Genomic DNA, 15,492 nt, shown 5'->3' on the forward strand with positions numbered 1-15,492 from the left:
GAGGCGGTTGCTCAAGAAGATTGAACTATAATGCATTCATCAAACATTAAAACATTATGCACCACACATCATATTCTATGGACCTAACACCAACATATTTGTAAATGAATTATTAAAGAGACATCATATCCTCTGCAAAATAAATTTTATAAATAAATATAAATAGATTTTAGACTATTGTAACAGCTGTGAGATGAGTTTCATCTCAGAGGATCACATTCAACTAGTACAGATTAGAAAAATAATGACTATTTGTGTGACACTATAGTGTCATGAATGCATGCAGCGAGGTGCCTGTTGCAGTGAGGGAGGGGTGTTTGATCGGACAGGATGGGGTGGAGAAGTGCAGAGAAATGTAAAGACTTAGTTAGTAAAATAGGACCAACCGCCGAGCTGTCATTAGGGGCTTGTTACACGCCAACCAGATGGTATAGTGTTTCAAAAATGGGAACAGAATTAGAATTATCTTCGAGATGTCAGAGGAGATGTTTGTATTAGAAGGGGCATTTTCTGATAAGGGCTGCACACAGTGCCGGTGAAGAAACCCAGAAAATATGCCAATAGATATCAGTGTGAGCAACCATCCCCCTCCCAGGAAAGAGAGAGAGAGATGTTAAGAAGAAGAGAGAAAGGATGTTTTTAACTTCTCTCCAAGGGAGAGTTGAGGAAAAAGGTTTTTTTTTTTTTTTTTTTTTTTTTTTTACATAGTCATCACCACATTATCAAGGCCCAAAGGCCACTCAAGGATAAGGGTTAAAGAGTGTACAGTAGAAATTGGACAATATAGTAATCATTAGTAATGAAAATTTGGTAAATTTGATAACTTATATGGAACGGCTCATCAAGAACTTATTTACTTTAGACTTGAACACAACCATATTGTAGTCAGCCGGAAAGCAGGAACACGGAAGACAATTCCACAGGCGTGCAGTTCTAAGAAAGAAGCTTTGTTCATGGAATCTACGTTTAGGTTTAGGCACAGATAAAGAGTGGGGGGAATTATTGATAGTGTTTACAGCTAGACGAGTGTTTCTTGTGAAAGTTTGGCGAGGGGGGACCATAGATTGAAGCTCAGTCGAACACTTTCCATGAAAATAACGATACATCAGAGACAAACTCGCAACATCTCTTCTGTGAGATAGAGGTTGCAAGGAGGAGAAAAGGACATCTCCTACGAGGCTACGAAGTCTATTTTGAACTCTATCAAGGCAGGACAAGTCCTTTCTAGCAGCTCCTGCCCAGATGTGGCAACAGTATTCCATCTTTGGACGTACCTGGCTCTTATATAGATAGAGAATAGCATCAGCAGTGAGATATTTACTGGATCGATAGAAAGATCCCACCATTTTTCCAGCGGCCTTGGCAACAGATTTGATGTACGTGTTCCATTTAAGATCAGGAGTAATGGTCAAGCCCAGAAGCTTGTCAAAACTTGAGGCCTCCTGAAGACGAGAGCCATTCATTTCAATTGATGCCAAATGTGGATTAGAATGTTGATGATGTAAAGAGAGAAGCTTGGTTTTAGATGCATTAAAAGTAACCAGCCACTCCTTTCCCCATTGTACTACGTGCTCAAGATCAGAGGAGAGAGAATTAGAGAGAACTTGGATTCAGAAAAAGGAATTCTAAAAGAGTTGTAGCCAGCAAACGGAATGGCTGGGCTAGCCAAGCACTCTTGACCTGGGAGGCCCTCAGAGCCTGATGTTATGATGTTAACTAGCCTGTGTTAATGGGAAATCTGTGACTTTACTTGTCTGGTCATACATCGTTCACTGCTATAGTCGGTCACCTCAATTTAGACAGTAGCTGTTATGAAGTAATGAAATCAATAAATAGTTTGTTATTGTTATAAACCGGAGTTCTGTTTGTGGTGAGGACTCTTCATTTTGCAGCAAGCTACAAGGACCAGCAGAGGGATTGATGAACCCGGAGACTACACAATAGATGTTTCGGTTGAGAGGCGAAGCGCCCCACCATGAAAACACTGTGTGAAGATGATCAATAGGCCAACTTGTGATGGGACAACGTACGATCGAAAAAGCACCTGCCATATCGGGTGCAGTTCGGTGAAGTTAGAGACACGTGGTGTGGATGGTGCAGTATGGGCCCGTTATATTTGTATTTTCTGACACTCTCTTTCACTTGACTATGAATATGTTGGTAATGGTGTTACATATAAAGTATCATGTTGCTCTATCAAAATAAGGCCTATATGGACGATTTAATGTGAAAATATGTTGCAGGTGGAAGATGGTTACATTTAAGACAAAAAGATGATTTGAGCTAGAATGTAATTCAAGTGCAATACAAGCTGATACTACAGGGTGGAACGATAATATTATCGCCCTAAAGAAAATACATGATTCCATTTCCGTTTGCTGAAAACCGTTTTTTTTTTTTTTTTTCCAGACTATCTACTAGTTGGCCAGTTGTATACAAATCCAAAGAGCGATAGATTTCTATCATGTCTGAAAGTGACGCAATGTTAAACAAGCGAAATAGGAGATGCCCTGCTATACAACTCATGCTCTCTACCGATCTAAGTTATGACAACAGGACCATTGCCAGCATCCTCAAAATGCAAATCTGGACGGTTAAACGCTTGAGGGCACAGCTGAATGAAGTTTCCAGCCACAGTTATGGTCTTTGGTCTGGTCTCAAGTGAGGGCCACATCATGCCACCTCACATCTCCAAAGTAGGTTTGAAAGTCAACATCAAAGTGTACCTGGATCTGGTGAATAATGTGACCGCTGGCAGACCCTTGGTGTGGCAGCAGGACAGTGCTAGTCAACAAGTCCAAAGAGACCTCAACTTGGCTTCAGAATGAGTGCTACAACTTTTTACCCTTCTCTCACTGGCCGTCAGCTCCCTCGACCTGAACTTGCTGGACTATTTTGTTTGGTCATATCTCGAGAACATCAACATGACCTTCCACAAAACCAAAGCCAGCCTGATCGCCATCATACGCTGAGCTCCCACCAGCACTTGTGAAAAAGGCATGCTCCAAGTTCAGGATCCATAGTGATGTTTTGATTGAGGCTGAAAGCGGCTACATTGAATAGATGTCAGCTCTACTACATAATCAAGTACCTAAATTGATTTCTTCAATAAAAGTTTAAAACTGTAGTGTTGTTTTCTTTAGGGTGACAAATTTATCGTTCCACCCTGTAATAAAAAATGTTATTGAAACATGAGAAAAAAATAAAAACATTAAAAGTCTTAAATTTTCATTAACATAAATGAGAATATTGCTATCCACAAGATCATTGAAGAACTTGAAATATAGCTGAAAAAAATAAAAAAATAAAAAAAATAATGAAAAAGTAAAATTTCCCAGGACAATTTAGAACCTGGTTTTATCAATATTTATTCATTTCTGCAGTTCAAAAGAAAATTGCAGAAAATATGGACGGGATCATTAACAAAAATGTGCTAACATGGTTGGATTGCCTAAGTAATCCAGCATTCTATTAGGCAAATGATGTATTGTAACTTCCTTTCAACAACAGTCTGAAAAAAAAATAGTGGGAAGAACCAGGGTAATCTAGACTTCTATGGGCAAATTTATCTTAAGTTGATCTTTGACAACTAAATATTTTCATAGAAACTTTACTAACCAAACCCACATTTTTTTTAATTCCGTGGTGAGTATGTACGTCATGAAAATTCTTCTGTATTTTCTCCATATATATAATATTTTGATTGTAAAAATTCGCCTCTGGACTAAAGTATTGTAGGTTTGCAACAACAGATATCACATACAAATTATTATTTCTAGACTATTAGCCACTATCTTATGTACTTTTACAACTTCAATTTTGGACACATTTATTTGTTATAATAAAATACTACATTTCATTCCAGGAGCAACACCATAACAACGATCTTTGGAGGAAGTAGTTCCTATGTTTCCCTCTAAATATCAATCCTCCTACCAGATCCAGTCATCACCGGGAGGAATTCTGCCTTTTCCATAGATTGGGTTTCACCCTTCGTAACTGGTTCATAAACTAATATACATAACATAATTTCCAATTCAAAAATAATAAAGTCTCCCCAGAATAATTCCACTCTTTCTGACTGGCTGAGCTCTGACCATTCCTATATTCTGGATTAAAGGTATACACTAATAAACAATAATATACCATTCAAATATGGCGTCACAATGATACCTACTTTTGCCTTCTGAGTAAATTGCTGCGTACATTTTCTTACATTTTTACGGCACCGTTTTGTATTTCCTCTCTCTCTTTCATTCACTTTCTCTCTCTCTTCACATTTCTTTTTATGCCGAAAAAAATAAATAAAAATAAGCATTACACAATGATTGCGAAGAAAAACCAACAAAAGGTGAACGTACCACCGAAAATAATTTAACAGTTTTAAATTGTGAATATTTCACATATTTAAAAAAAAAAAAAAGGCATTAAATTCAAGCAACAAGTACAAATCTAGTAGATGATGTTGTCGAAACATTTATTTTTAGATCGGCGACGATCGTAATAGATTCTGGACTGATTATCGAGATAGCACACACGTTAACTTTTTGGGGGGAAGGAGGGGGGAAATTTGTACATTAAGTCCACCTGCACAATTTTCTTTAGAATGACGACTTTTGAATGGTTTTCGATTATGCTGATTAAAAACAATCTCATTCAAATTTTGCAGAGACAAGTACTTAGAGATATAAAGACCTGTATTAGGCATTGTAATTCACTGGCTGTCCGGGTTGTACACATGTGCTATAAACAAATCTACTTCTCTCCTACTGACACTGCCACCCCTAGATTTTTTTTTTTTTTTTTTTTTTTTTTTTTTTTTTTTTTTTTTTTTTTTTTTTTTAGCGTTTGAGGGTGGATATGCTAACAGCAATTAAATTTGGAGGAATTATCCCCCCCCCCCCGGGTTGTCTACTCCAAAAGCTGTTCTTAAGATGGGGAGGTTGGTGGTGTCTATTCCGAATGTTGTTCTTAATATGGCAATACTTAAAGTGAAGCGAAAAAAGTCGTAATAGTTTTGTTTTACACGTTAAAAAAAGACAACATAAAACTGGAATTTAATTTAATACTATTGGTGAAAGAGTTGAAAAGAGGAAGACTTAAACAACAAATGGAAACAGCTAGAACTGCTACCACTGATTTCAATCACTCTAAACAGTTCATATACAGTAAGAATCCTGAACTTCTAAAACTTGTGTTTTTACTTTCTATTAAAAACTCACCAAATTATTATTTTTTTTCATTATATCTTTTTCATTTTTGTGGATCTTTCTTTCTAACTATTTTCGTAATTTTATTAATTCATATTGATTTACGCATTCCCTTAATTTCTACCTTTTTTTTTTTTTTGAATAAATGTAATTTTATGTTGAGACTTGAAGGTATAAACATTCGAATTTCTTCACATTTAATTAAAACAGCCTTCGTTATAAAAAAAAAAGTATATTGTTCTATTAAACCTTTTATTGTTTACAAAATTTGACTTTACTCTATTTATTAAAAAAAAAAGAAAAGATATTTCAGTAATAGGCCTTTGAAGATTGTTGGTGAAAGAAATACTGTCACCAAAAGATAAGCGCTTTATTATTTCTAGTCACAATTGGAAAAAAAAATCACTTGCAAATGCGACTGTTTCACTCACCTTACTAACAACAGACGAAATACAAATCCATACTGGATGGAAATGAAATTCTATCAAAGAATTATAAGCTGCAAATGATTACAACATAGATTATGATGAAACAATTAGAGCTGGAAGAAAAAGGGAGACAACTCTGAGCAAGGATCAAAGAAAGATACGAACTTATTCATGAGAAAGAAACTAAGCCAAGAAAAATCATGGACAAGATTGGAGAAAATAGAATGGCAATAGATCACACACTGCATTCTCCTAAAATCTTTTCTGTTCCCTTTTCCTTGTGTTGATATCCTCATTAAATGTTGAATGTTAAGAAAATAGGAATTTATCTTTTTTTGCCATTTCGTTCTTCCCCCACCCCCTGATCTGGTTTTTCTTTGCTGTCAAACATATTTCTGAAAATCGTTTCCTTCCCCACCCTTTTAATTTAGTCTATTTTCAACCAACTCCTCTTTATGATCGCCCATTTTTTTTTAAATTGTAAATATCTAAAAAAAAAATATATATAATAAAGTGCAATCGACATCTAACATAGAAAAGACACATTAAATTAAAAAAAAAAAAAAAAAAAACGTTAACACATTTCTGATGAGAGCATTTTGTGCAACAAAGGCAACGTATTAAAAACTCACCAAATTATTATTTTTTTTTTCATTATATCTCTTTCATTTTTGTGGATCTTTCTTCCGTGAGTGGAGTATTCTAATAGAGGAAATGATGGTTTCCACGTATATGGTTAACAATTATTGTAAAAAGTAAATAAAATCAATAGAAAAACAATTGTTTAAAAGGGGTATATATCCCTTCCATCTTTGCAGCATAAGAGTAGGAGTTTTGGTTGGTGGTGACAAAGGTGTAGGGTTCAAACCTTGAAGTCGATCAGTAGTTGCATTTAGCAACACTGATGAATCTTCAAAAGATAAAAAACATGTCTATGGAAAATCATTTTATATATATATATATATATATATATATATATATATATATAGGTCTCATTCCAGAATAGTACCAACACACTTAAATGTCCCCAACACACAACCCATTCCTGCCACTGACCCTAGTACTTGCACGCTCTCTCATTCCCCATGATACTAACCCCTCCCCTATTGTCACGAGCAGGCCCGCTGACCCTGAATCGCACCTATGCTCGCAACCCAAATACTATTTAAATAAATCTACCCATAATTCCCATCGAGACTCTCACAAAAATTCTTGATGTGTAAATGAATACACGAAAAGTTTTAAAAAAACGCAGACACTTAGAAAAAAATGCTTGGACCATACATCCATACATTCGATGTATATACAAAAAAGATAATACGAAAAATAAAAAAGGTATTACAAAACAGAAACTTTCTGTGGTCTTTAACAATGTCTGTTTATATATAATATATATATATATATATATATATAATGTTTTATGTTTGGTTTGTCATATCAATAAGTTCTTGCCTCCGTCTGGCTTCATCTTCAAAGCTTCGAATATATTCAACTATTTTTGTATCCCATACGCTGATGCAGCCATATTTTTCTGAAGGATAAAAAGAAAAAATTATTAAATCATTATATACTGTTTTTTTTTTTTTGTTTTTTTTTAAACTTTTATTCACCTCAAACAATCTATTGTCACTGAAGCATAAAGGGTTACTGTAAAAGCAGTCAGATTTATAGGGGGAAACCTGTATTGGGAGTTGGACAGCAACATGTTCACATACATTTCAATTTCTGCATGCTTGTATGGTAGTGGATGCAGGAAGGAGACTTCAAAGGCAAGTTATCAAAATAGAAAATCTCTGGGACCTCTGCAGTCAAAGGATATAATACTGCTGCTAGTCAGTGCAGTACTTTCATTAATAGTGCATTGCAGTGATGCAACAGGGATTGGAGCTTACAGACAATACAGGCCTGTTAAGTTAGAAATTTATTTTTAAACTGTCTAGAAGGATCGCGCAATACAAAAGGATATTTAAGTATGCTTAACAGAATTTGAGTATTGTTTCACTATGATCCATTATAGATAGTGGATTGGTTACTTCAGTCATGTAATTAGGCACATTAAGTATTTTAAAATGGTTGTTGAGAACCGGGCAAGGAAAGACATGTAATAAAGGAGCCAATAAGTATTTATTATTACTAGTGGGACCTGTGAAAATTCCACAGGGGACTCATTAATATGTAATATATTGATGTTGCCATTCTGTGAATGTTCAGCATAAATGAGGGCGCTCTTATATATTATTGTAGCTCGTTTTGTTAAAACTGCAAAAGTATTTATCTAAGCTAGTAGGGACACCTGGTATAGCCCCGTTGTAAAGTACACTTAAATATGATATTTTAATTCTTGCAGATTTCGTATATATTATTATAGAGTTAATGTTCTATCAATTTTTATATATTATACAGTTGCGATTTCAAAAATATAAAAAATATATCCATATGACTTGAGTGCATTATATTGAATCGAAACCGAAACTTATGGAAATATAAAAAAAAATTTTTCGAGAGCATCTCATCATCAGCGGTAGAAACGCATATCCACTCTTTAAATTGTCAACTGTTTTAAGCTAAAATTACGTTAACTGTTAAGGGAAGGTAATTCTATTTTTTACTTTTCCATAGATTTTCTGATCTAGGGAAAGTATTTCTGTATTCCTGTTTAAATTTCTTGATTAAATCTAAGTGAAAATTTTATGTATTTATTTATTCATTGGAATAAATACCATCTGCATTTGAAAAAAAAGAAAAGGCAACATCTACATAAAATAAATATATAAATAAAAAGATATTGAATTATTTATTGTTTGTTTATCTACTTACAACGACTGTACATCCTTGCATTGCCAAGCCTTCAACCTTTTATCTGTTAAACAATGCTTCAAGAAAACTATGACATACTTATATATATATCCTCCCTATATATATATATATATATATATATAAAATAAACTAATTTTTCCCTATGATTTTGACCTTGATAGGATTAAAAATCAAGACACTTCATGCAAATGTAATATGCACAAACTGCAGCACAATATCTGAGGTGTGTTATAGGCCTATTACCTATACACTTCCTCCTTAATCGTAGATTCCTATATTCTATCTGTTGAGAGTTCACTGCTAAAATCGGTTAAGATCAATGGAAGTGGTAAAATATTTTCTCTCTAATAAATTCCTCCTTCCCCCGCCATCACTACTGATCATCCACAAGAGACAGTTATGAAGGAACACTGGTTTGGGTTTTCTTTACTTCGTAGTTGCTTAAAAATATTGGAATGAAATTTTAATTCTACTGGGTGAAACGCACCATGGAGTTAACCGAATTGAAGAGTTATTTATGCCATTTTTTCCGATCTATTTTGTTTTGTAGTTGATTAAAAAAACTGGAATGAACTGGGTGAAACTCACCATGGAGTTAATCGAATGGAAGGGTTATTTATGTCATTTTTTTTTCGCTTTTCGCCGTGTTTTTTTTTTTTTTTTTTTTTTTTCCCCCCCGAACACATCCATCGTTTTTTCCCCTGATTTAAGCTTTCTGTTTTTCCGATTTCTTTTTTAAAGAAGTTTTACGTTTGTTTGATGTTTTTTTTTTGTTTTGGTTTTACCGATTTTTTAAAGTTTAACATAGTTTTTTTTTTAATATTTAAACGGGGTTATTACTTCGCTTATTCTTTACTTTACCCCACCCCCCTTACACACACACACACACATCCTAACAACCGGGCAACACCGGGTACCCTTGCTAGTATATATATATAATGTGAAAATGTGTGTCCGTGTACATTTCTCTACCAAATAACTGTCAATTTTCCGTCTAGAGACTCCAGATTTGACATAAGGAGGATTGAGATTTGAAAAAATCTTTTTAATCCGTTTTCGGACACAAATTTGGCTGTCAAGCGGTCAAAGTTCAAAGATTTGACCTTTGAAACCTCTACCAAACTCCTCTGCAAATTTTGGGTCTAAACACTTCAAATTTCAGATATAGGTTCTTTAGACATGGATCAAACTTTTTAATTTGATTTGAGCCCGCAAAAAATAAATGATAAGTCGTCAAAATTGGGGTCAAAGGTTAAGAAATGTTACCTCTGCGGTCTCTACCAAATTACTCAGCCAATTTCTGGTCTAAACATTTGAAATTTTACATAAAGAGTATTCAGAGATAGGGTAAGCTTTTTAATTGGTTTGGGTCGAAAATTTTAGCTGCCAACGGGTCAAAGTTCCAAAGATTTGTCCTTTGCGATGTTTAGCAAACTACTCAGCAAATTTTGGGTCTAAACATTTGAAATTTATACAAAATGGGTATTCAGACATGCAGCAAGCATTTTAATGTTTAGGGATCAAAATTGGGGTCAAAGTTTTAAAAAATTGACCTCTGCAGTCTCTACGAAATTACTTAGACAAATTTTGGTCTAACTATTTTAAATCTTACATAAAGTGTATTCACACGTAGGGCAAGTTATGAACAGTACATAGGGCCCAAGCAAAGCTGGGCTGAACTGCTATTATAGTATAGAAGTGTTCTCTTACACACATAGCATGGACAGTGGAATTCGCACGGCTATCTTTAATTTTTGCCCAGAATGTACAGGATCTATCCTCTGTCTATGGCTAAAATACTAAGGTAGGCTAGAGTCTAGTCTACCTTTAGTAAAAAACAACTACTCTAGGAGAAGGAAAACTCTTAAATAACTAACACTTTTTTTTTTACAAAGGAATCACCTTCTATCAAGGCCCGGAGACCACTCGAGGCTAAGGGTTAATGAGTGTACAGTAATCAAGGTGAACCACCTTCTCTGTAATACTAGCATAACCAGCAAACAAGCACAATTTTCATCTCAAACAAGACACAGTACCATTTTGACATAAGGGGATACTATTTGAGACCAAATTTGCAGGGATACTATTTAAGGAGTTAAGCAGCAAGATGTCTGTTCAACTTCTGCATGTCAGTACACTCAGGGAATGCAGGGAGCCGGGAAGGAATTCCAAAGTCTAGCAGTTTAAGGGAAGAAACTATTTGAGTAGAAGGTTTTCCGGCATTCTCTAAATGTAGAGGTATGATTTTGCTGCTTGTTGGGTTTGTCAAGGATATGTACGTCCAGGGGGCACAAGTGCAACGAGTTCATCAGAGCACATTCCATTAAAATATTTGTACAACAGACAGAGATGCAATACTGAGGCGATGGGACAGGGGTTGGAGCTTACTTGACAAAGTGAGACTTATTAGATTGAAAACTCTTTTCTGGACCTTCATCCAAGACGGAGAGGTTAGTGGTAGATGTACCAGCCCAGATGTGCCAACATTACTCCATGCATGGGAGAATGGTAGCCTTGTAGAGATACAGGATACTTTCAGGTGTGAGTAGTCTTCTAGCACCGTAGAGAGAGCCCACTTTCTTCACAGCAGCCTTGGCAATGACCTCAATGTAGTTGTTCTAATTTATGTTGCCTGATAAGTTTGAACAAAGTACTTTCAGGTGGTGTATCATTAGCTATGGTTTGAGAAGTGTCTTGTAATTGTTATTTAGCCATTTTCTTAGATATGTGTTCATTCGTTTTCCCTTCTAATCTTATAGAGTGTGGGGTCATCAGCAAATATACCCATCTCGGAGACAATTTTATTAAGGATGTTTTTTATGAATATCAAGAATAATAAAGGTCCGAGGATCAACCCTTTGGTACACCCACATTTATATCATTTTGACGTACAACCATCAAGGACAACCTGGATTTTTTTCTTATCTAAGGAGACATGTTAAGTATTTGTCCAGTAATACCATATGATTTCATTTTCATCAGAAGACCATCATACCAAATCTTATCAAAGGCTTTTAATATATCTAGGGCTACAGCCTTAGCCTCCTCTGCCTTATCCAGTCTATGATATATATATATATTCAGAGATTACAGTTAGGATATCTGCAGTAGAGCAAACTTGCCTAAATTCATACCGTCAGTCAGAAAGAAGTTTATTATCTATGAGATGGTGGACTAGTGCTTGATTGATTAAAAACTCAAAGATTTTGGAGAAGAGAAGGCAAAGGCTAATGAGGCAATAATTAAGTGGGTCAGTTCTTGTTGCCAGAATTCTTGAAAACTGGTACAACAGAAACAATTTTTCAGCAGCCAGGAAAGCAAGATTCAGGAAGGCATTTGTTGGAAAGTACCGGGCAACCTCAGCGGAGCATTTTTTATAATATACCTTCAAGGTGTCTAGGTTTTTTAAGGCATCACGGATATGCGAGGGGGTAATTTTCAGATCATCAAGTGTGGTTTTTGTCTGCAAAGGGAAATTTGGAAGGAAATTGTTTATTAAGTCAAAAGTGGAGTTGGAGGTAAACCGTTGGGCAAGCAAGTTTGCCTTTTCGGTTGCCATGCGAACAACCTTAAGGAGAATCGTTGATCACTCATTATTTACTACGTTGTTATAAATTTTCCAAAAATTGCAGGTTCCTAGTTTCTGCAACTCAATGCATTTTCTGGAAAGTTCAGTATGCTTTTTCTTGGCAATGGCTATTTCATTTTTACAATTATTTCTAACTTCTATATACTTATACTGGACTTGTGTCAAATAAGTTTGCAGAATGCATGCTCCCTTTAAGCGATAGCGCCTGCACAAATAGAAATAAACTATTGGGGAGAGTGGGGTTTGCTATAAATCTTCCATGTAGAAACATGTGCTTCAATTGTTGCTTTCAATCATTCAACAGCCTCATCTGCACACTATTTTGCAGGAAGAGAAAAGATACTATGGCATAGAGCGTCTCTGATGTGATCCCTGGTGGCTTCCCAATCAGCTTTCTTGAAGTATCTTGTTGTTTTGAGTTATGGCATTTTAAATTGGAGTCGAGAGTGATCAGCATTCCTAGTGTACTATGGGCATTTATTACATGATCCTTGGGAACTGTGGTCATAAATAGATCTAGAAGAGAGGTTTGCTAGTCCTGTCGATCTGGGAGATGGGTCAGAAATGTGACTAACTGTGACGGGGAATGGGATATAGAAAAGCTATGTGTGATGTTAGCAGTTGCATCTGTTTAACTAGAGAAACCAATCCAACTACTGTGGTGGATATTAAAGTCAGCAAACATATGTTCTTGGGCGATAGTATTTAGGGAGAATGCTGTATCTATGTTAGAGTCATATTTGATTAGGGTACAGTCCTATGTCAAGGGAAAATCGTAGTGAAAATATAAATAGCTAATGCTTGTTTCAGATTTAGTTTAAACCACATGAAGGCGTGGTCGTCTGATTCTAGTTTGGATTCTCTAGTTAAGGGGAGGATGTTTAGTTCAAATATAGACTCCAAGTCCATGCATGTGTCTATCTGTATTTATGGTAAAGTGGGAGATAACCAGGCGTGTTAAAGTGGTTAGATGCTTGACTATTGAAAACGCTTTTTTTAAGGGGGAATAACTCTGATCTCAAATTAATAGATGAGATAAACCTGTTGATGCTGTTCTGCCTAAAGATTGTACCTCAAAAATAAAGGTTACGCTCTTATTTTTTTTAATTTTTCTTAATAATCGAGCACTGTCTTGGGATTCTGTTCCACTAACCACACACACACACACACACACACACACACACACACACACACACACACACACACACACATATTAATTAAAACAAACGTTATTAAAGACAACAGAGCGCTTCTGTTAGATTAGATCTTTTTTTTTTTTTTTTTTAATTTTTTTCAATTTTTCTGATGATCTTTTTTAGAGTTTGGATCGAAAGAATTGATGTAAGTTCCGTATGTAGTTTGAAGTTGTCCGCAGTGTTGCTTTTCATCTTTTTTTATCAGGGGAGATTATGTTGGCACAATTAAGAAAGATTTTAATGATGGCTACTTTGTAACGGTGAGGGCATTTGGACTTAAAATTTAGAAGGTAAAAACCTTTTCAAAGATAATTCCATACTAAAATTCATGTTGCCTGATGAGTTTGAACGCTCAAGGAAAACCTTAGAGGCTGTCATTACGAGACAATTGGGGAGATGAAAGAGGCTGTTAATAACAAAATTCCTTTCCTCGACATTCTCGAAGATACATCCAACAACATATTCAGCACCTCCTGCTACAAAAATCCCACCAGCCTAAATTCTTGCCTTCTAAATTTTAAGAGCAAATGTTCTCATCGTTACAAAATAGCCATCATTAAAAACCTTAATCATGCCAACCAAATCTCCTCATAAAAAAAAAACTTTTTCGCAAACTAAAAAATATCAAGTAAGTACTTATCAATAATGGATTTCCAAACTATATTGTCAACCAGCAAATAAAATCAATGCTCCAGAACTTAAAAAATATCACCCGAAATAGTAATACCCCACAACAGCAAAATCTTAATACTATTAACTTATTATACTGTAATCAAATACAACCGGGCTTTAAATTAGAAGAAAAGACCATAAAAAATATTATTCATAGCTGTTTCCCCCCATTGAAAACAATTAGATTAGACTTATCATATACTATAAAAAATTTTAAACCTAAAATATAGTAGTAAAAAACAACGCCTCCCCTACCTTGAAAACCACTAGAATGACCCAACATCATTTAGAAGTTCAAATGCCCCCTCAGGAGATTGTAGCTCCTATGACCACAACAAAACTAGTAGTTATCTTGGTTACATCGGTTACAAAACGACTACCCTGTCACGTTGCCTTAACATGCATAATACAGAATCAAGTGCAATGTTAAAACATTTACAAAAAAACCCCCCAAAAAACGTAACTGCCTCTCCTCCAAAGTTAGAGAAATTCTTGTCAGCAACACAAAAAATAATACACTACGAAACCAACGTCAAGTTAAAAATACTTTAAGCTATATACATTTAAATGCAAATAGCTGCCCTTAATCAAATTATATTCCAATCCAGTGAAAACACTCTAAAATGCCTGTTGTAACCTCCCTGCCCCCCACCTGACCAAGTCTTGGCCACAGAACTGGGCACTCCTCTCTCCCGCACTGGGCTCACACAGCTTGCATGCATTCACCGCAGCTACTATATAAAAAAAAAACTTCCAGCCCTCCTCAAGATGTCTTCTTTGAAAGAAAAGCAACACAGCGGGCAACTTTGAACTACACATGGAACTTATATCAGTTCTTTTGACTCGCACACTAAAAAGATCAGAAAAATTAAAAAAGTAAAAAGGTCTAATCAAACAGAAGCTTTCTGTTGTCTTTAACAACGTTTTTTTTTACAAGGTGATCACCACTTATCAAGGCCCGGAAGCCACTCAGGGATAAGGGTTATTGCATGTACAGTACGTTAGTGTGGGGATTTAATAAAAGTGTCTACTTAAGAGGGCGGTTCATCAGGAATTTGTTTACGTCAGACTTGAAGACATCCCATCCAGGTTGTAGTCAGGTGGGAAGCAGGCAGATGGAACAGAGTTCCACAGGCGTGAAGCTCTACGAAAGAAGCTTTGTTCATGGAATCTACGTTTTGATTTAGGTACAGATAAAGAATGGGGAAAATTTTTGACAGTGGTTTCAGCTAGATGGGTGTTTTTCGTAAAAGATTGGGAGGGGGGACTAGAGATTGGATCTCAGACGAGCACCTGCCATGGAAATAACAATAAAACAAAGAGAGGTTGCAGGGAAGAGAAAAGGGCATCCCCTCACTAAGCCACGGTCTATTTTGTACTCTGTCAAGGCAGGATAGCCTGTTTTTAGCAGCTCCTTCCCAGATATGGCAGCAGTATTCCATCCTTGGGCATACTTGGCTTTTATGTAGATAGAGAATTGCATCAGTAGTGAGATATCTTCTGGAGCGGTAGAAGGATCCCACCATCTTTCCAGCGACCTTGGCAACAGACTTGATGTACGCTTTCCATTTCAGATCAGG

General features: G+C 35.7%; 1 protein-coding gene across 1 annotated transcript in view; it reads right to left on the reverse strand.

The window, feature by feature from the left end:
- The window catches only part of LOC145276726 (leucine-rich repeat serine/threonine-protein kinase 2-like), a 338,716-nt gene that overhangs the window by 760 nt on the left and 322,464 nt on the right, over positions 1–15,492 (reverse strand). The window contains exon 67 of the mRNA XM_080127947.1: positions 1–7,169. This exon is cut by the window's left edge and continues 760 nt beyond it. Within this exon, the coding sequence (XP_079984073.1) occupies positions 7,057–7,169 (113 nt within the window). The 3' untranslated portion in view covers positions 1–7,056. The remainder of the gene's footprint in view (positions 7,170–15,492) is intronic.

The sequence above is a fragment of the Euprymna scolopes genome, chromosome 1, assembly GCF_053919585.1.
Source record: "Euprymna scolopes isolate OS-2025 chromosome 1, ASM5391958v1, whole genome shotgun sequence".
Lineage (NCBI taxonomy): Eukaryota > Metazoa > Mollusca > Cephalopoda > Sepiida > Sepiolidae > Euprymna > Euprymna scolopes.